Source organism: Spea bombifrons, chromosome 4, assembly GCF_027358695.1.
Source record: "Spea bombifrons isolate aSpeBom1 chromosome 4, aSpeBom1.2.pri, whole genome shotgun sequence".
In the NCBI taxonomy this organism is placed as follows: domain Eukaryota; kingdom Metazoa; phylum Chordata; class Amphibia; order Anura; family Pelobatidae; genus Spea; species Spea bombifrons.
In genome coordinates, this window is record NC_071090.1 from 96,770,171 (window position 1) to 96,792,859 (window position 22,689).

At 42.7% G+C, this 22,689-nt stretch overlaps 1 protein-coding gene across 2 annotated transcripts in view; it reads left to right on the forward strand.

The window, feature by feature from the left end:
* SLC23A2 (solute carrier family 23 member 2) overlaps positions 1–22,689 on the forward strand; it is a 43,795-nt gene that overhangs the window by 13,533 nt on the left and 7,573 nt on the right. For both annotated transcript variants that reach the window (XM_053465209.1, XM_053465210.1), the window contains 9 exons: positions 6,208–6,481; positions 13,315–13,413; positions 15,740–15,856; positions 17,037–17,194; positions 18,688–18,776; positions 20,136–20,203; positions 20,614–20,795; positions 21,734–21,854; positions 22,109–22,265. In XM_053465209.1, coding sequence (XP_053321184.1) covers positions 6,377–6,481; positions 13,315–13,413; positions 15,740–15,856; positions 17,037–17,194; positions 18,688–18,776; positions 20,136–20,203; positions 20,614–20,795; positions 21,734–21,854; positions 22,109–22,265 — 1,096 coding nt within the window. In that variant the 5' untranslated portion in view covers positions 6,208–6,376. The remainder of the gene's footprint in view (positions 1–6,207; positions 6,482–13,314; positions 13,414–15,739; positions 15,857–17,036; positions 17,195–18,687; positions 18,777–20,135; positions 20,204–20,613; positions 20,796–21,733; positions 21,855–22,108; positions 22,266–22,689) is intronic.

Sequence of the window (22,689 nt, forward strand, 5' to 3'; positions counted from 1 at the left end):
TTCCTCCCCTGATGTGCATCCTTTCTAGAGGTTCTGTTTGCCAGGTGTGAGCGTGGCGCTGCGCTCTACAGTCACGACAGTGTGTATATACAGGGAAATCTGTTTACGATTAAAACGCTGTAAACAAAAATGACGTTCTTTTCCTTCCAAATACCTTTCCCCGTTATATAAAAAAAATCTTGGTAAAGATTCACTAAAACAGAAGCGTCCCTCTTTCAGCCGTTTTAAATGTCTGGAGGTAAACTCTACATCTTACAAATCATTTACAAAACAAACCTAAAAGTTTGATGTTCTGGTCTGTGTTTTGTATAAATGTTTAATAATTTATGTACGATGTCACAAGTGTGACTTTTGCAAAATTATGTCTGTTCGGTAAATCCTAATCTAGTATTTTATATTTATTTTTGTTTTGTTTTGTTTTCCTACCAGAAATATAATCTGAGCGATTGGACCAAGGCCACAGCTCCCACGTTTTTTAGTTTTTGTTTTTTTTTTGGGGATAAATGTCACGTTGACCAGATTTTCTAATAACCGTGCGGAGTTCAGCCTAGGAACGTTCCTAAAGAAAAGGTGAAATATTTTTGAAATTTAAGAGCGGTCCGTGTGATTTGCCTATGGGCATCACTTAAAAGTATATAGGAGCTGTGTGGTCCCTTTAAATATGTCGGGGGGGGGCGCGTCTGCACACTATTTCCCATGCCGGAGACGTGTTCAGCCGAAAACTCCTTGCGTGTGATATATGTACCACCAGTCAGCGCCGGCTCTGTTCGCACTCCTGTGCGCATGCACAGAAATCGCTCCCATGCCCACATACAAGTAAAACTGTAGCAAATCCTATTCCTGATATATAAAATACATGGGGTAGGAGTCACTAATGAGGGGTAATATATCCCCATATCTTTTCTTTAAAGATCTTACCCTGTAAGGGGGGGCTTTATGCTCCAACAACCATTAAGGAAGAAAGCATGTGGCTTTCTGTAAATATTATCTTCTAGGCACATGATACAAATACAAAGGTACCTAAAACTCAGAGTTTTTCTTATATTATTCACCCATTATATATATATATATATATATATATATATATATATATATATATATATATATATTACATTATGTGTGTTATATATAATATTTAAATATTTTTTATTTATTTTTAGTTAGTCCTTTACCTTTTTCTTCTTGACTTAGGCCGAACACATAGCTTGGCCTCTTCTATATAATTGAAATTTTTGGCATTTTGCATGGACAAACCAGGGCATGCGTTATTTGCGGCCAATAGCTGGCTAGCAAACGTCCATGTTCAGATAGCACGCATGCGATTGGCTGTTGCTGCCCCCCCCCCCGTTTCAATGGAATCTCCTCTGGGCGTGTGCAGGAAGCATACCGCAGAATGCTTCCCCACTGTCGGTAAAAATAGTTAATAAAGTAGTAGTAGTAGTAAAAGCAGTAAAATGCCTTGGTTCCGTGAAAACTTCACAACAGTGGAACTTATGCCATCTGAGATAATATCATAATTTTATCCTGCACTTAAAATCATCACTTATTAGTTTTTCTTTTTATTGAAAGAGAAACTATTGTTTAGCATAAATACATTTCTGGAGACTGCCTGCGGCGTGCACTTTATACGGTATTGCCTCGATTATAGACCGCACTCTTAAAGTTTGGTGCTATTTTAAAGAAAAAAATTTTTTTAGAGAAGAAATGCACATTAGTGGAATGCTTAAAGAGTTTTTTATCTAATGAACAGGAATACACGTATTTTAACATTTTCGGTATCTATTATGCAGTTAGTAAGCATTTTGTTAAATACAAACAATAGCCATTTTAAGGTCCCCCCTTAATTCATAATGCACCTTAATTATAGATATGCCCCTCTGCCCCCTAGATACGCCACTCTGCTCCCTTGACATGCTTTATGCCCCCCAGATATGCCACTCTGCTCCGCTGATATGCCTACCTTCCAATGCATCCCCAGACTCCCTGGTGTCTAGCAGGGCAGCCGGTGGACGTCCAATGCACGTAGACAACCTCGGCTGCTGGCACGTCTGCTGGGGCTTCATAGAAGACCCAGCGGAAGTGCTGGCAGCAGCGGGGGGTTGTCTGCATAGCGCAGATGTCCACCGGTTGCCAGAGAGGAGGATCCAGATCCCCCTGCAGCGCTGCAGGGGACCTGGATCCTAACCCTGCTGCTTGCAGGGCTAAATGATAAAGAAAAAAAAAATCCCTGTGCTAAACCCCGATTATAGGCCGATGCGGGGAAAGTGCGGCCTTTAATCGGGCCAATGCGGGATTTGTCAATCAGTGTAATTTTGTGGGAAGTTATATATTTAGTTTGCAAGGTCATTGAGGCTGAGATTGGCAGGAGAGCCAGCACTGAATCAATTTCCTATACTGAAGTCATACGTCCTCTCACCCCGTCCTCGGGGATGCAACTCAACAATAGGGTAAAGATAACTTAATGGGGAGGAATAATCATTCACATGGTAAGAAGACAATGACACTGCTTATGTTAGTATGTAAACAGCATCACATCAGTATGTTGGTATGTAAACAGCATTACATCAGTATGTTGGTATGGAAAGAGCATTACATTGGTCTGTTACCACTGGGACGTGTCTGGTTGATATGGTAGGTACGCTTTAATATTCTGTACACTGTATGTCGGGTGGTTGCGGTGGTTACTGTGTAAGTACACGATCATCTCTCTGTTCAGTATCTTATATCTGTGGAAGAACGCTAGTATAGTGTTTAGTTATAGCCCACCCTATCTCAGCAGATGGGGCGTCACGGCTGAACCCGTGCGAGGTAGATGCCTCCGTGGTTTTACGGGCATCTGGTATACAAGTGGTCTTCCCGTAATGTCTTTTAAAAGCAGGCCTTTGTCCTCTGGGGAGAAATAATCCCTATGTCATGGGGTTGAGGAATCTGATGTTTAGATGATTTCCATTTATGTCTAATCATTTCTAGGTTTATTGGAGTGGGTTATTCCATGGCCTTTTTCCTTTTCCTTTTTTTTTTGTTGATCTACACAATCACGCACGTGAGATTTAAGTCCATTATCCTTCACAAGGAGCTTATTAGGATCTGGGCACTAATCCGCGGATCAGTCAAGGTTCAGACATTCTCCTGCATCCAGAACGCACCTCCCTTCTTCTCATGGGACTTTTGTCTTCGCGTTAACCCATTGCTGCTACTCCGTTTCCGAATCGGAACCGATGTTTTGATCTGGTTTTCAGGATATCGCTGTTTTTAAACACAACTGGTTCAGCCGGTGCTAGCTATGGTTGAGTAAAACCACGTGCAAGTTATTCATTGTCCAACTCGGGATGGAAATGCGGCATCTACTATGATTACCTGTTTGGGAGGCTGCTGTCGGGCGACCGATGTCGTCAATCTCTGCAGTTTGTCGTCGGTTATGCGTGAAAAAATACTTGGGGCTTCTGACGTTGGTCCAAACTAGGGATGTGCGCTGGCACCTCCGATGTACGCTTCACTCCCATGTGGTTAGTGTGGACCGTTGGCTCGAGCCTGTTAGAGGGACGCCCCGGTGTATGGAGAGGGAAGTGATTCACAGCCGATGAATCATCCGCCGATTGAGGAAAAGAGACATTTATGGAGCTATGTATGAATAGTGATTCTAGTGGAAAGTTTGAGAAGTGGTCTTATCACCATAGCAACCACTGTACGGTCCCTGGTTCGTGTGTTCCAGCAAAACCCTATAGGAGCTGGTTTATTCCGTGCGGATTTGGCATCTCGGGTCCGGCTTTGTGAAATATGTAAAAGGGCGTCTGTAGGCAGCAGCAAGCATAAAACAGAACTAGCAACCTGAATACAAACCTGTCGGGATGTGATTAGGGCGACCACATTTTATTTCTGCCATTCAGGGACACTCTATGAAGCAGATGAGATCACACGCACACCCACACAGGTGTGTATGTATGTATATATAGGTGTGTGCATGTATGTATATATATACCGTCACATACACATAAATACAATATATATAGATATATATCTATATATATATATATATATATATATATATATATATATATATATCTCGCATACACACTGATTCACATATACTATTATATATTAATTTATTAAGAAGCCTTGGAAACCATGTTGATTTGAGATTTAATAATATTTTATACATATATATATACCAGGGATGATTACATTCAGAGAATTATCTCCTTTATTACCAGACATGACACACACAGTCACACACAGTTACACACACATACCTGGTGGCTGGTTGCAGCTTACACTGAGTTGGTGTGAAGGAGGTCTCAGCCTATCAGGAGAGGCTTCTGAACTCTCAGGCAATCAGGAGAGTTTAGAAGTCTCTTCTGATTGGCTGAGACCTCCTTTACGCAGACTCTTCATTCCGGGACTTAAAGTCCCAATGTGGGTCTATCCCGGGACATGTGGTCACCTCCTCCCACCCCCCCCAAATACTTACCCTATTGTGATTACTATGGAGTGATTTATTCTTTCAGTTTTATCATATTTCTGAATATTTTCTACACGCGTGCAGTCATTTTTTCTTAGCCGTTTTTTGCCCAGTTTATGTAGCTGGAACATCTATATGAATCGCCGCCTTAAAGTAATTCTGTTTTTGAGTGTCTGTAAGATGTTACTTTGTGCAAAGTGTGTGGAAGGGGGAAGTCTCCATGCTCAGCCTCCACATCCGCGCTGCCACCCGGGGCTCTTATCTTGGCGAATCCTTGATACGTATTCCTATCTACCAACCTTGAGTGGCGACAGCAATTCAATCCAAACATTTTTTCCCCGTATCCTTATACCACCCCCTTCAACAGCCTGTTTGGCTCGGGAGTGTATGTGTGTGGTGATCTTTGATATCAGAGCGTAAAATGCCACAATACATTTAAGTAATTCATGTTAACAGTTTTGTTATTCATGTATCAGAGCTGCCCAGTATCCGTTACGCAAAGTCTTGGAGTAACAGAATGCACGTGATGCGTCTGGATGAAGACAAGGCGTATTTTGGACTATCCTTCCCAAAAGCTCTGAGTGTTATCCCCGAAACGCATCAGTGTTGCTGGGGCTTTGTAAAGAGACAGTGTGATGATTGATTTATTTTTTGTATATATCTGCCATATCTGTTTCTCTCCAAGAGATCTCAATATGTATAGCTTAGAAGAGAGAGAGGAGATGTGATAGAAAGATTGTAGCGGAAAGATTGTAGACATATCGACATAAAAAATACATTAATTTAGGTCAGAGGTGCTAGAAGATAATGTGATCTGAGGTCACACTGCAGACTTTATTCAGCTTCTGTGCTGCAGCTGGTAAAAAGGTCGCCATTCGGGCACTTCTGCTATCGTTGTCTCTCTCCAAATACAAGTTAAGTGACTAACTTGTTTATTTCTATTCTCTAATAAACTCTATTTGTATTCTGTAATAAACTCACGTAAAGCCCCATATTATAATGTTAAAAGAGCTTGACCATATAGCATCCTATTTAATGGGAGGGGTAAATTAGCATCAGATTTATTTATCAGACTGCTGCTAGGACATACAGTGCTATCGTTATTACCCTTCCTTCGCTCCGTTTGCCCTTGGATAAATGTCCGGGTACTCTGTTGCCACCAGGACTTTGATAGCAACCATGTATCGAACACCAAGACTTGAGGAGGTTCTGTAGAACATGTGAGCCGAACCACCAGCATGTGTAGCCTCTCTGGTTTATGTAGCATAAGGAAAATGGTATGGTCCAAGATAAGATGGAGTGTTTTGTCAAAGCAGATACATTGGGCCAGCATAGAAACTATGGAAGAGGAGACCTCTGAGGTCCTCAACACTTATGTGACTCGTGTGTGTATATATGTGACCTGTGAGATCCAAACTAAATAATTTGGATGTATACTGCAAGTCATAGAAATACTTTTTTATTGTTGGTTTGGGACAATTTCCCCACCAAGGAGCAACATCTCCGGTTTTCTCCAAATGCTCCTCTTGATGCGGTGCTGGAATGTTCTGCTTTTCCACTTGTCGCTTCAAAATAACAGTTGCTTATTATTTGTTACAAAAGGTTAGCTTTTATTGAACAAACAGAAAAGGTTATTCTACGGAAATGATTTAAATGTTTGCAAGTAGATTTTGTTTTTCTCTCTCAATGTAGTACATACGCAGGCATTTGGATATCAACTCACCCGTATTCCCTTGCTTCCCCTACAGGTTTCATTGAAGACCGTCCATACGCAACTGCTCGGTCCGGATGCAGAAGGAGGCAGCCTCCTTTCTCTGACCCTTGAGGGCGCGTCGCTGTAGTACGGGAAGCCGGAGTACTCGTGTCCCCCTTGCCAGGCATAGCCGAGGCGTGCTAGGAGTGGGCACCGTTCTAGAGATGGGCGTTGGTAGGAACCCGTCATCTAAAGCAATGGAATCCACAAACTCTACAGATGGGAAGTATGAGGAGGAATCCAAACACCCGGCCTTCTTCGCCCTGCCGGTAAGGAAGCACCTACAAGGTTTTGGATGTAGAAGCCAATATAATGCAGAGATCACTCCTAAATCTTTTATTTTTATTCACCTTATCAAGCATTGTGATGGACAATTAAAAAATACAAATACAGTGGTAACTCTGAAACTAGCGGACTAGCACGAGGATACCTCTAGAGTGTTTCTAGCTTCTCAGGTTCATCTCGATCATCCCTGTTTTTCTTCTGGCTTTTGTGGATCAATGTTAGGGGATGAACACACTATATTAGTATTTAAATTACGATCTGTTCCGTGTAATAGGTTACTTCAGCTACATTCCTGTCTACCAAGAATAACCCATTGCTCGCTGGAAGGAGGACTTTAGAATCATAAGACTGTAGGCACCCAATGAGAGTAACTCCATTCACCAAGGTCCCATCATTTAAATATTGCATTTTGAGCAAGTTTAAAATGCCAAGTGCTTAATTGCTTCAATGGATAGCAATTGGCAGGGTCTGTGGAAATTTACAAAAAAATGTACTTATAATTTTTCATAAATAAGATTAAAATAGTAAATAACGAGGCTGGTAGATAAGCAGATATGCTTCCATCAGCAGCAGCAGCACAAGTAAATGTAGCGTAGGAGTGGAAACATGCATGGGAAAGGCACAAGGATAAGGGTCAAGTAATGTTAAGGTTTTACAGCTGCTAGGAACATTATTGGATTCAATTGTCTGAAATGCCCTTTACTTGATATTATATATATATATATATATATATATGGTATACACGCACACACCCAGGATTTTCATTGTGTATAAAGATGTTAAAGGAACAATCATTCAGGTTTTTCTTTCTTCTGTTGAATGTACCGGCTGCGTTATGACATCATGATGCTGCCATTTGGTAAGAGCTGGCAAGCAACTTTTCACATTGCAGAGAAGCCAGGACAAAGGAACAAAGTGAAGCGAGCGAGCGGGGTGTGCCTGGCCCTTTAAACCCATGGCTGAGTCACTGCAGTCATTTCACTGTGTAAAAGGAGTGTAAGATTATCATGCCATAATACCTCTTTTATACAGCTGTCATAAAACCATTCCCACTACAAGTTGGCTCACATCAAAGGGTCCTAGATTATACTTTATAGCAGCCTTAACACATACAAATGAACAAGTCATCGGGTTTGCCTTTTATATATCCGGTGATGAAGGTAGGTGCCGATTAAACATACTTCTTTATATCTTTTACAGATTTACCTTTCCCCTAAATAAATATATATAGAGTTAAAGGCGCTCTCCTGCCGTCATATGCAGTGTAATACAAATGCAATGTTATTATTGTCCTGTAAATGCTTGTTGATAAGATATTTTATTTTTTTATCGGTCGGGCTGTATAGGATATTAGATTGTCTGTCTCTTTATCAAACACTCTCTTTGTGCAGAGTAGAGAGATCTAATCCAAGATACTGCTAGTTAAACGCTTGGCCCCCGTGGATCAGATCCCAGTATGAAGTTTGTTAGAGGAAAGAGCTGATAAGAGGGAGAAAGCAAGTTACTCTTGAGATAAGAACGGTGGTGTTTTATTTTCCAGGGCCGACCCTTGACTCCTGGTGGCTTCTATTATCACCGAGTCGGTGTAGATTAGACCTTCCCGAGTGTGCTGGGGAAAGCATGGATGTCAAATGATGTCCTTGAGGAATAAAATCAGTCTAGAGGTCTAGGATATTTCTAATAAACACGGAACACAATGGCAGCTTTGTCGGTGATGTTTGTTAAACTATCTGGGGTGTCTGTGGTCCTCTCCAACTAGTGTTTGGTAGCTCGCAGATTGCTAGGAATTCCTTATCATACAGAATTGAGAATTCCTACGTGGGACGGGCCATTTTTAATGTCCTGCGCACCTGTCCCAAACCATTTCAGGTGACACTTTATTCTTTTTAATGGCAAATAAGCCTCGCCTGCTCCAGCAGCTGGAGTGTCCGCAGCTTCTGGTCTGGAGACACATGGCCCAGCAGAAGGCCTGATCGAGTCGCTCAGTTTTTGCTCTGGGATAGTAGATGATGAGATTTACTCTGTGAGCCGTGAGGTCACAAGGACATAAATTAAACGGACAACTTAGATCTCTATTTCAATATGCATTCTTTTACTCGAAAGAAGATTAAAACAAATGCTGCCGTCCCACCGGTGTCCCATGTTTCACACCAGTTATGGCTGTTTAAGGCGGCCACTCACCAGCAAGTAAGCACTCATTAAAATCCACGCGATCACTTTCTTCTATGGGGAAGGGGTCTCGTTGGACCCTGCTGGAGCTCTTGCACGGATTAGTGCTGATGCTGGCTGGGAGTATTCTGTGGATGTGCGTTGTTGAGGAGATGATGGTTTGATGGAATGAATGTCCTCCAAGGCGAGACACCTGCCCGACACGCTACGTGCAATGAAATGAAGGACTCTCACCTTCAGCTCATGTCACTGAATGATACGAGTCCAGTCCATGCGAGGCAGGTGTCCTTCTCAGAACAAAGCCCTCACCGCGCAGGAAGTCGCGTTATCTCTTAGTTATTGCGTAGCGGTTGCGGCTCTTCTTTATCTTTTGGTTGAGATAGCAGAGAAGTCATTCATGCTTTAGGAAATGTATCTTTGAATTAAAATACTATAAACTGATCTCTGCATAAACACACAGCTTGACGTCTTTTTTTTATTTGCTGAGCCAAGAACTTGTCTTTGGTAGCTTGCGGTGCCGGAACAGACTTTTTAGCTGAATCAGCGGTTTGGGAACAGCGCAACGGCTGCTTATTATTGTGACAAACCTCTTGTCGTGATATTCATGCCATCAGTTAGGAGTTTAGAGAAGGGCATACTTGATCCATTTAATGGATAAAGTCAGCTGTAGCCGTCGGGAAGCTCTTTAGCTTCATGTCTGTTATCTGTTAATGTTCTTGCTAGATCTGCATTCTCTTGGAATTGTGTTACGGAATTTGCTGGCACTTTATGAATAAAAACGTAGTAATAGAAATGGCTGTTCCCGCAGCTCCTGTGATCCTCTGTGTGTTTAGCTATCCGACTCTGCTCAAGGATCATTGGGGCTGAACTTTAAAGGGACGCTCTGCAGCCCCCCCTCCCAATGAAGAATGTATATTAAGGTACTTCAACTTGCTTACCTTTAGGAGAAGCTGCAGCGCGCCTGCCCCTACGTGGTCCCAATTTTAGGAAACGGACGATTGAAGTCATTAAAGCGTCCGCTCAGCTTTATAGTGCATATGACGCTTGGATTAGTTTATGTAGTTATGTAGTTGATTTCCCCCGATAGCAATGTAACCCAATGGTCCATAGTATATAGAATTAAAGGCATAATTAAATAAACGAAGAACTTTATGCTGATTGCAATGCTAGGGTACGGGCTATCGGGTACTTTTTAAATTGGCTTCTTTAAAACCCAAGCATTGCGGGAACAAAGTGCTTGTGGATGGTTATGATTTTGGCGTTTTTGGTCTGGCTCAACACTGCTGGACAGAATAAAAAACGGTAGATGTTATACATCGTGCCTTCCCAAAAAAATCCATTTATTAACTAATTAATGACCGAAGCATTGGAAATACATTGCCTTCTACCTGTCTAATGATAGTCCCGGGTCTGTCCGCGGTGACGCACGTGACTGAGCCCGGCCTCCCGATCGCTGCGTTATCGCTGCCCGTGAGCAGCTTGCTTATGTTTCTTACAAAAAGTGTTTCATCTCAGATGTAAAAATACATTCTTTCCAGAAGCTATTATTAGTCTTTGGGCTTCTTTCTCTCGCATGTATCCATCTGATAAAAGGTTATTGCCGTCTGTTCGCAGCGTGGTGCCGCAGCACAAAGCAATCACAGCGTTTCTTTAATGGTATTCTTAATTATCTCTGTGTATTTCTTTTCTTTAAGTGTCCGGTTTCTATGGAAACGGCTTTGTTGCTTTAATCTTGGTTTGGGGAGAATCTTACGCCCCCAGTGCCTCCCTGATATTAAATTCTAGCTATGTGACGTTCCGAGGATCGGAATAACGATCTTGTTCTGGAAATGACGTGTTGCTCGCGCTTAATAAACATTTAACAAATTCAGCGTACGTTTTAGGGAGCTGCTGGGGCCGGCGTTAAAATCATCCCTGTTCTCAGTCTGTAGGTTTATTACATGCTCCGGGGCTTGGTAGCTGTGATTTTTCGGCTGTGCTTAACTTTTTGGGCTAGTGTATTGTCCTGGTCATAGGAAGGCCAAAAAAATATCAGCCTGGCTTCTACATTTTTATCATGTGTAACTGGGGAAACGTCTCTCCTGTACTCTGTTAAATAGAATGTTCTGAAGCCACGTTATGTTCGCTGTATCTTCTGCTAATCGCATTCGTCATATTTATAAACTTTGTGTTTATCGGCCTTGCTGCTCCCCTCCCCCGCCATGCAATGTCAATTATACAATTTCACCTCGTAAAGGGAGCCGTCACATTCCAGATTATCCCTCATCTCACTTCTATGAGCAGTTTACCATATTTCATTTGTTACAGATTAAATATATACTGTATGGATACCTCCCAACCGTCCCGTTTTTTCCCGGGACAGTCTGGCTCTTGGTCCAGAGCCCACTGAATGAAGTGCCCCGAAGCCTAAGGTGAATGTCAGATCTGGGTAATCCAATTGCCAATTATTAACCCAGAGCATCATATGTAGTATAAAGGGCTTCAAACCTGGATACGATGGCGATTTAATAATTTAAGGCTGAGCCAGCCGTCTTAGATAACGCTTCTCCCTCCTGACCGGCCGCTGCAATCTCTTTAAGGAAGACAAAAAAAATCCTGAGGCTGCGATGCTGAGTCACGTTTGTCATCATAAATCCAGGCTGGTGACACCGAAGTCTTGTGACAGCGCACCGGCCATTATTACCCTTACGAAAAAATTACTGCAGTTTTTCTGAAGTAATACTGCAGTTTTTTGGACATGAAAAAACTGCAATACTGCACTTTTACTGCACTTTTACTGCACATTTACTGCAGTTTTACTGCATTTGTACTTCACTGTACTGCAGTTGTACTGCAGTTATTTTTGTACGGAAGTACAATTGCAATAAAGCTGCAGTACATTGAAGTACAATGCAGTATAATTGCAGTAAAAAAAAAAGCGCAGTAAATGTGCAGTAATAATGCAGTACAGTGAAGTACAAATGCAGTAAAACTGCAGTAAACGTGCAGTAATACTGCAGTAAAAGTACAGTATTGCAGTTTTTTCATGTCCAAAAAACTGCAGAAAAACTGCAGTAATTTTTTGTAAGGGTAAGCAAACGTCGCTTTATCTTTTCCCTTTAAAACTTTCCCCCAGAGAAAAGACAAACATGCAGAACGAGACTAGCCCCTTTTTTTGTTTGTTTTTTGTTTTTTTTGCTGTTGTCCGGATGCAAACCAAAAACACTAAAATATGTAAAGTATGAAACAGACGTACAGAATGCCCGCTGAGAGCTGCGTCCTCCTTTTAAGGACTGCTCACAGATTATTGCTATTATTATTAATTTCCTTGGCAGGTAGATCATGTTTATTCATATGCAATAAAAAAAGGATTTTGCCATTCAGTGGCTTTAGAGCAATGTGTGTTGGTAGCCGTCGGCGGTTATAAGAGGCGTTCGTGACGAGGATGTTCCTCTGTTGTGCGGTGAGTGTGATGTGTGAGCGTAAATCTCCTGCCCGGGGAAGGCTCAGCCTGTGCGGTTCGGCCGGCGTTGCTGCCCTTTGTTAGTAGAGACAATCTGTTATTCAAGCAGTAAAATACGTCCCGTGCTTCCGTTCGCATCGCTCTTTATCCTGATGAGCCGTATAGAGTATTTAAGGAGAGTAATAACCTCATCATCCTTCGGGAATCAAATAGTTTGTGTAATCACGTGGAATTCCCATCCATCGCAAAGCCCTGTGTGTGTATGTATGTATATGTGTGTATATGTGTGTGTGTGTGTATATATATATATATATATATATATATATATATATAATATATATACACCTATCCTGAGATTAATGAATAATTACACAGAAGGAGCCTTGGGTTTGGGTTCTCGCCTTCCGTGGGCTGTGAAGGCTGATGGGTTTCGGTATCCGGAGGCTTCCAGATCGGCCACTTTCTTTGAAACCGAGCTGCATGGAGAAAAATGCCATTTACCGAGAACTGCGTTTCCAATGATGTCATTAACGTTTTAGTTGTAACGCTGTGTAGTGTTGGCGCTGTGCCAAGGCCGTGGCGATTACGCGCGTGCTCCAAGTCACGGTTCTTATCACTTTTTTTTTTTTTTCTGACCTGATCAGGAATTCGTTCAAATATAGGATTATAGGATATTTTACAGACATCAGGTGTAGCAGACAAGCTGTTTATTAAATGAAACCACGATATACCTGCTACGGTGTGTGTGATTGTTGCGCATGTTTATGTATATTTGTATCACTGATTTCTGAAAGAATATAATGCGATTGGTAATTGTAGCAATGGAAATGGCTTTGGAGGGTTTGGGTCGTTACAGTGAAGGCTGTATTGTGTGTATAAATGCTTATGTTCTCAAGGTAACCATAAAAGTATCTTTTTTTTCTTTCTATACCACCATGCTATATACAATGTAATAAAACATCGCAAACGTGTAATAAAGTGTTATATGGTCTCCTGTCTCCCCACCGATAATGCATTCATGCAACCTTTTTACACAAAGTACATTTTGGATGCCAGTATATGTCACGTCCCGGGATAGGGCTGGCTGAAGGTGTCGCGGGGGGGGGTCTTTTGGCAGCTATTTGGGGGCCGGTGGCTACACATTGGTGGTAAAGATTTGGGGGCTGTGGGTCACGGACGTGTCCTAACGTTGTTTGTGTATTGTAGGTGGTGATAAACGGAGGAGCTGCGTCGAGCGCGGATCAAGATAATGAAGACACTGAACTCATGGCCATCTATACCACGGAAAGCGGCATTGCGGAAAAGGTTAGTGATAACGCCGGGATTCTATTTATTTTGGTTCAGTGAAGCGTCTTGTTCTTCTGAGCTTCCACTGGATTCTGTGGGGTGAAAAGGTTTCTGCGCTCAACCAAACCATTCATGGAAAGTCTCTTAAAAACCTTTTATTTTTCTTTTACATGTCTTTTGAGTCTAGCTCTGGCAGTTTAAGGAGATGAACGGAGGGACGTTCTGTACTTTTATGACATTTTTATATAGATTTTGGCTCCATCTGTCACTTTTTAACCTAGCTGTCTCTAGAATAACAAAAAAAGCACCATCTTTAGTCCATTTATTTAAAGAAACCAATAGTTATTGGCACATTGAATGCCGCTTAAATCTTTAACCGTTTTTCTGTTTTAAATAAATGATATTATTAGTAATATTAGCTTTACGGTGTTCAGGTCCAGCTCAGCAGGAGAAGCTGCTCACCTCGTATAGGTAATGCTGTAGGATCATACAACGCTCTGCAGCGTAAATGCGGTTTGATTTTATAAATCTCGCTTTTCTGTCTCGTTACACTCAGAGGATCTGTGTCAACCCAAGGATCATTTAGCTCTCCTCGCACTTTAAAAAGCAAGAGAGTGAACAGTGAATTTTCAAGTAAAATTGTTTCTACTGGAACTGCGGCTCCTCTAATAGTGACAAGTGTTCTCGTGTTCTTCTCTGTCTATTGGGGAACATTTTCCTTGCAAGGGATTCATATGAACCTCAAATTAATTTTCCATTGCAATGAGCGTCGCCCACTTGGATGCCTTTATACTAGAGCATCTGGTGATGATCTATTTAAAGGGACAGTCTAATGTCCCAGACACCCAATCTAGTGACATGCATAGTAAAGTACTATGTGAGTTAACATACTCATCAGATCTAGAAGCTGCAGCCCTGCTGCAGCAGCTTGTTTTATCCGCCTCCGTGGTCTGACATTTGTTGCCACTGACTTGTTGCTCGAAGCTAGAAAGTATTTCCATTAAAATCAATCAAGGAACACTCACTGCGCATGTGCCTGGGGGATCTCAGACCCCCATCCGCAGTGTTCATTGGGCCAGCGCTGGAGGGAGATATGTTTGGGGTAAAAGCTATTTGATTTGTCATTTATGGGAAAATGACGGTGAAAATTCCTTTTTTTTAAAAAATGTATTTATTTTTACTGCATCATGTGTTGTGATGCGCGGTTTGCCTTAAACTACGTATATATGACTTGTTTAAGTTGTTATACGGTATATACAAAGTATAAGCCTTTTATAAGGCAAAACCGGTCCACCCTCCCATGAAGAAAAATGCCTTAACCCCTCTGCAGCGATCCATTTCCCTTCGCTACCAACTACTAGTTTCAATTGTTTTTTTTTTATTTATTTCCATTTTATTTTTTTTATAATTGTGGTTTTCATGGAACAATACGTTGACTGTTTCTGTTCTTAGAACGAGTTGGATTAAAACAAGTCTGGTTATGGTTGGATAACAGCATTTGGTAACATCCACGCCGTATCTCTCTTTTTTTTATTTATTTTATTGCTAATACCTGCTCAGGTTCGTTTGTCTGGTATTTACTATTATTATTATTTTTTATTATTAATCCTTCTGCCGCCAGTTGTATTGTATAGCTCGGCATACTATGTGCTTTTCTGATGTGGCAAAAGTAAATAGATATTTTTTCAAGGTATTCAATCTTTGCCCAGATTGCAAAAGTTTAAGGTCAATGTCTACGCTGGGCACACGTCCAGGTCCAGAACTCTTTGCTGCCAGAAATCTTTTCCTGTATTAAATCCCGACCAAAACGCAGCGATAAACTTCACTTCCAGTCCCCCCAGTTGTGGTTCTTTTGTTCTGTAAAATTAATATTTTAGTTCTTAATTCCCTCTTGTCCGGAAACACGAGCAGGTGTGATTAATAAATCGCATTTTTATGGCAGGGTGTGAAATAATATATATGGAAGAGATCCAAATGAAATTGTATTTTGTTCCCCATGTTGAAACACAATTCTTTAATACCTGTAGCTTGCCGCTAAGCATCCGTGGTGCCAGGGCCGGTGCAATCTTATCTCTTATTACATACGGATTGTAAACGCTCTAGCAGAATAGCGTTTCTTGATTACGTCAGGCGAGGTTACTTAAGGACTGTCGGTGTTTCGCCAACCTGCATCAGCAGACAAATGAACCGAGGCAATAAAGTCACATTTTAGGAATAAAGATGCCCAACAAACCTTCCGTGTTTAAGATAAATAGGCGGACGGAGATTGGTGTGTAGAAAGCAGTCGTACGATGATATAATAAGCAACTAGAGTAATTAAACCTCTCTCACTTATTAATTGCAGAGCTCTTTGGCGGAGACTTTGGATAGCATTGGAAGCTTTGACCGGCAGATGATGGATATGATCTATACAGTGGAGGATGTGCCCCCGTGGTATCTGTGCATCTTTTTGGGGTTACAGGTAAGTAGGGACCCCCCAGGTCCATTGATTGACAGTTTAAGTCACATGGTGTGAGAGAGGATTGCAGTGACTTTCCACCTCCTGCGGCTTTAATGATTTCCTTCGCTAAAATATTGGATGCCTATCAGATACAATAAATGACATTGGTTGAACCCAAAAAGAAGAATGTGATCTTACTAATTATTAATCGGGAAGTCCAATGTGCAGCGAGATTAAACAAATGGTGAAACTCGATGTGTGTTTTGATAATGATTTCATACGATTGGACCCTGGAAAATAGGTGTTTTTTTTATAATGCATTCTGGAGACAGCCGTATAAAATTATAAAAATAAACTGTGCCATGGTACGTAATAACCGCTGTATTCATAGAATGGTTTTCTGAAAGAAACGGTATTAGCCTGAACCGCGCAGTGGCAGCAAGGGTCCCACCCGGGATATCACGCTGCCGCTGTGCTGACCCTGATGCGTGAGGTCTCTGCAGGACTGAGGCGAAGCGTTGAGATATGATGTCATACCCCAGCGCTCTGCCTCTCTCAGACCTGCAAAGACCACCAATGTGACGGAGTGTGTGCCCATCCTAATGGCACAAAGCCCCAGCAAAAACCCTTCTTCCCTGGGCCCATGAAGCCCCGAGGGCAGCCCTGGAACTTTGCTCCCCTGTAACTAGGCTTTTCATCTTCAGCTTCCTTGTTTTACTTCTCTAGTTTATTCTCTGTTGAATGCTGTCCTACATACATTGACCCTTTCCCCTAATTTTCCTCACGTCTTCCTATTTTGCTGACCGAATCCTAAACATAGTCTGACGCAGAGCGCCGACTAGACAGAAAACTGGAGATCACGAGTGTGGAAGTGATGTTAACTTACCCTTTAAATAAAACGCACAAAAAGGGGCCTAAAACAAAAGCTGACCTCGTGGAAAAGGGTCTCATAAATTCACCCTATGGCGGCAGCACACTCTTTAACAAAGTCAGTTCTTTTAGAAGAAAGCTCGTTTAATTTGCCCAATTACTCGGACCTTTCGGTATTTCCATGCATAGTCTACAACCCAAAACAAAAATGAGAAGATACCTTGGGAATGAGACTGCTAATATTGTCTAAACTTAGATCAGAGGCACAGTTGGTGTCCCTCTTCATGACGCATGTTGTTAATTTGTGCCCCCTCTGTCTTGCTTCCCACAGCATTACCTGACATGTTTCAGTGGGACAGTGGCCGTCCCATTCCTACTAGCAGAAGCCATGTGCGTTGGTTTTGACCAGTGGGCCACCAGTCAACTTATTGGGACCATTTTCTTCTGCGTTGGAATCACTACTTTGCTTCAGACAACTTTTGGGTGCAGGTGAGTAATAAGGTTATGTGTGCATATAAATATGTGGGATCTTTTAGGCTCCGGTCCTTTGGGAGCTACCCTCCCCCAAGTTTGGCCCCTTTTATTGTGATAGTAGATATGCCTAGCAGTGGCAATGGCAAGTTGTGACAGAGTTCAGTGATGAATCATTAGGGGAAAGCGTGCATTGGGAGTGTGTGGATGGTTCACACTATACTGCTGGCTAAGGAGAGTCATCTTCTAGCAGTTGATGGGAACGAGAAAACTGATCGTTGTCTACTTCATGCATGTTAAACGAGTGGTGACTGGCAGAGGGCACAAGCTGAGCCAGACTCCAGGCCTTGCTCATGGAGAAGAGTACCTGACGTACCCACTGCACGGCTGACATCCTGGCTCATCCAGTCTTACCGATGACAGGCTTTCCTACCATGATTACAATGCACATCATGCCTCTGTCTAGAGCCCTGTGCGGGACTGTTTTCTTAATCCCGCTAAATTTCTGACCATTACCGCCCACTCCCACAACATATGTGTCCTATCCCGCCCACTCCTGCAAACATTCTGTCACAGCTTTTAGAGAAAAATTTAATTCTCTCATTCATAGATACTCATTCATTCCCTCAATCACGCATACTCGTTCATACAAACTCCCCCACCCCCCTACCTGAACTGCAGATTTCCCGCGCACACCTGCAGGGCTGCCTTTGCATTGCTTGCACACTGCGTCTCCTTGTGCCTCCCAGGGGAAGCAGGAACGGAGCAGACTCGTGACGTAACGTGATGTGACGAGTCTGAAGAAGAGACGCTGTGTGCGAGCAACGCGAAGACAGCCTTGCGGGAGTGCGCAGGATTACTGGGACCGGCAGGTAAAGTGTCTGACCGCCCTCTATCCGCCTGCAACAACCGATCCAGCAAGTGATACTTTAATACTTCCCTGTCCTGCTTTCATCACCACTGACTGTACCCCATTCTGCTCTACCATTGGGGGACATTTTTACAATGTTCAAAATCCCATCTGATCAAGAATGGGGGAGACTCTGATTCTTAGAACAGCATTCTGTATTAGATTCAGGATAGCTTTATGTCTGTCCGATGCATGTTTCAATTCCCTCACGGTATTATTTACCACCCTCTCGGTGAGCTTCTATCCCAGTAATGTGTATTATTATTGTTATTATTATTATTATCTTTTATTTATATAGCGCCAACAGTTTATGCAGTGCTTAATACAATACATAAATTAAAGGGGTCTGACCAGACTAGAATTGACAGACTAAGACAAACCGATACATTTGGTGGAGAGAGCCCGGCTCGCAAGCTTACAATCTTGAGGGAATGGGGTGACAAAAATAAGGCACAGGGAAAGGGTGAGCGGTAGTGTGGTGGTTGTATCAATGGTATGCTTCTCTGAAGAAGTGGGGTTTGAGATGTTGTTATTATAATTATTATTGTTATTATTTATATGGTGGGAGAATAATACCTCAAGCCGTGTCCTTGTGTTGCAGGTTACCCTTGTTCCAGGCGAGTGCGTTTGCATTCTTAGCGCCAGCCCGTGCCATTCTATCCCTTGAGAAGTGGAAATGTAACGCTACAGGTAAATACCCCATATGACACCTATAGAAATGTCAGGATCCCGTTCACCGGAGTTCCTCCTGTCTTCCTTTGTTCTGTTGGGTGTGTTTCTTGCTGGGGAAGCAAAAGTTTGGAAAGTAAGCGGCGTGAGATTATTTTTCTCTTTGGCAGGCTGCTAATCCCCTCTGCCCCCGGCTAGGGACACTGGTATAAAGAATGTGCGTAATCTTCATTACTGACAGAAGCAATACAATACAAACATGAGCTCCGTTTTAACCCATCGTGTAACAGGTGTTGCATCATAAGTGCACAAACGGGGTTAAAAGCGTAGAATGTGAGAAAAAGGCTAATAAATACCCACGCATGGGGCAATTATTTTCTGGAGCTCTCCCCTAGGCCCGATGAGGATGATGGTAGTTGCATCACACAGATAAAGGACCAGAACTGCAGCCGGCGGGTCCGTAAGAGGACTCGCGTTTGTAACCGCCGTAGAAACGGAGTTTGATGGCAGACAAGCTCTTTGACTCTTTTTTTCTGTCCCCTTTTTACGTGCTTGTAGGGTTTACTCGGTCCTTGTCTTAGATTCAGGATAGCTTTATGCCTATCCCCCCCATACGTGTTTGAGTTCCCTGACTGTGTTAACCTGCATCCCTTCTGCTGGGAGTTAGAAGTGCTATTCTGTATGAATAAAACATTACAGCAGGTACATACGGAGCAGCTTTCGGGGTAAGATCTTATCTACTGTCGCTTTCTGTCTATACTCTGTGTAGGTGTCTCTAATTCACAATATCTGAGAGTCTGTGAAAACCTGACAGATGTATTTCTAATATTCAAGTAATCCAATGCATTCATCCGACTCCCAAGTCATTTTATTCTAATTGCGTAGCACGTTTAAAATCCCCATTGTTGCCAAAGGAGCCTCTGTCCTTATTAGAGGGATAACCCCATTATTCTGTCAGTAGTTTGTATCTGAGCTGTCGGGCTCAAGCTTGTACTTGTACCTCTATTCACACACTTATTTGTGGCGCTTAGTCAGCCGTGCCCAGATAAAGGCTTATTCTCTAAGTACCGATACAGAGAGCCTCCATCGTTTATGATTTCAATTACCCCTTTGATGACGGGCTTGACAAAGCACACCAGGGAGAGGGGTATATATTGTTATATTACTCTAATTTTGTTACTGCAGCTAATCTATAGATTTCCCTTGTGACCAGTGTCAGTTTTGCAGCAGCCATAAAGCGTTCTCACTTTGTTCATCTGGATGTGGAAAGCATTCTTGCAGTTTGGTATAGATGAGTTATGCTTCGTTGAGATCATGCCTGCTTACCTTTTATATGATAAGGGCTCGTCATGTACTCATCATAAGTTGTATTTCTTCTAGATGTATCTATGTCCAATGGAACGGAGCTGCTACACACAGAAGACATCTGGTACCCGAGAATACGAGAGGTACTGTCATTTAAAGCCTTTGCATGCAGTGCATTGTGGGAAATCCTGGTGACGTCTCTTTATTAATGAGAAGCGGGTCACAAGTTTGGCGTAAACTGGTAGTCTGATGTAGACTTTGACTAATTTGTTTATTTTTGAATAGAACGCTATGCCCAACGCCATGACTGTGTATATTGCAAGCAACTGTACAGAGAAACAGTTGCTATGTGCTCAACAAAGAGGCTTAAAGGGACGCACCAGCCATCATATGCATTTAATGCGTGTGATAGGTATGTGGTCCATTTTGCCAGTGCGTTTGCCCCTTGTATGCGTTCTTGTATCTTCTTATAACCGTACTACAACTACCGGTATTTGCATAATGGTTTTACGATCTTCCATCATTAACCTCCCTTCTGCCATTCTCTCTCCAGATACAAGGTGCCATCATTATGTCATCATTGATTGAAGTGGTCATTGGCTTCCTTGGGCTCCCCGGAGCCTTACTGAGGTATATCGGACCACTTACCATCACCCCTACTGTGTCCCTCATCGGGCTGTCCGGATTCCAGGCGGCGGGGGAGAGAGCCGGCAAGCACTGGGGCATTGCTATGCTGTAAGTACTGGGGCAAGATCTGCTATGGTGGAACTAAAATGCCCTTATCTGCTGCTGGATGTTAACATTGCCTCAGATTCAGTGCTTCCCACGTGTGATGACAGAACAATAAAAAACATACAATGCGCCCTATAGAAGTCATAGAGTCATAGGCAGATACGAACCATTCAGCCTACCTGCTCTGCCCATTTTTTCGTACTGTAACTATCGTCAGACCCTATTCAGGCCTTTGGTCTTGATTCAGGAGCCATATGCTTATCCTGTGCATGTTTAAATTCCCTCAATGTATTAGCCTTTACCACTTCTGCTGGGAGGCCTTTCCATTTGTTTACCTTCCCCTCAGTAAAGTAACATACCACTCATTTGGTAATAAGGGACTCCCTGTCTGGTAACATACCACTCATTAGGGACACCCAGTCTGGTTGGGGGACACGCACCTGGCCAATGTAAGTTATTTAAATCCACCGGATATTCGTATAAATATCATTGCATATTCCATCATCAGGAGGTTGTGATGATATTTAATATGCAATGAGCAGCCAAATCCCTAAGCCTGGATAAATACTTCACCAGGCCAAGTAGTAACGGTTCAGCGATAATAAACGTAGGACACTGATGTGTTACGGGAATCGTTTAGTGTCCGTGTGACGCACGTGCTATTTTTGTTTAATTAGTATATGCCTCTGATAGACAATCGTGTGGTTTATTCCTAGACAGTTTGGCAGTGTTAGGGTGTATTGTTTTGTTTTCTGGCTATCAGCGAGGCTTCACAGAGCGTAATATTATATATCGGGGTGTGGGTTAGATTGCTGGGGTTGCCAAGCTAGAAGCTCTATCCGTCATCTTATTTCTGTTTAAGGCGTTACTCCTGACTTGACGTAGGATCAAATGTTTCTGCGCTGCCATGAATTAACCTTCTGATCTCTCTCTTCCAAAAGCACCATTTTCCTGGTCCTGTTGTTCTCCCAGTACGCCAGGAACGTCAAGCTGCCCCTTCCGATCTATAAATCCAAAAAGGGGTGGACGGCCTACAAGTTCCAGCTTTTTAAAATGTTTCCGGTGAGTTACGATTCTGACCGTTCAAAAGGTGAACCCATCTTCCTCCGCGTTGCTTTACTGGATGACCGTGACCTCCTGTCTGTTTTGATCCATACATATAACATGTTTAGCTAGTCCCAAAAGCACCTGTTATAGAGAAATGCTAGGCTGCTCTGTGCCATTAAATTGCGTCTTGATCTTCTCCAATGAGTGGATTTCTGTTCCCAGGTCCTTGTAATTGTAGCTCTGTAACCAGTATCATGCTCACTTTGCAGATTATTATGGCCATCATTGTTTCCTGGCTCCTCTGCTTCATCTTTACGGTAACGGATGTTTTCCCGCCAGACAGTACCAAGTATGGGTTTTATGCGCGCACAGATGCCAGACATGGGGTCTTAACCGTTGCTCCTTGGTTTAAAGTGCCCTACCCATGTAAGTATGTTCTGTGTCATGCTGTCGATCCTGATGCTTTACGTAGTCCATCGTTCCTCAGCGCAAAGGCAAATTTGTTGGTCCATCTGCTGTATTGGATGAAAAATAAGTTTGGTGGCCTTAGCCTCTTGGTCTGTTGCCCTCATTACAGAGACCCCTGCAGCGTTATGACTCTGATGAGAATACCTATGTGGGCAAGTTGATGGACAATTCGCAAAAACTCAAAAACCCTGCCATGTTAACACAGCGGGGAAAGATACTGGCAGCCGTTAGGACCCATTCAACCCACCGATGCAGTCTGCCAATGTTTCTAGTTGCTGGAAAATTGTAACTGGTACTTGGCCTTGTGGAAGCGTTTTGCCCGTCTAACGGACATGCGACCTTCACCACTTGCGCTTGGAGGATATTCCTCGTATCCAGCGCC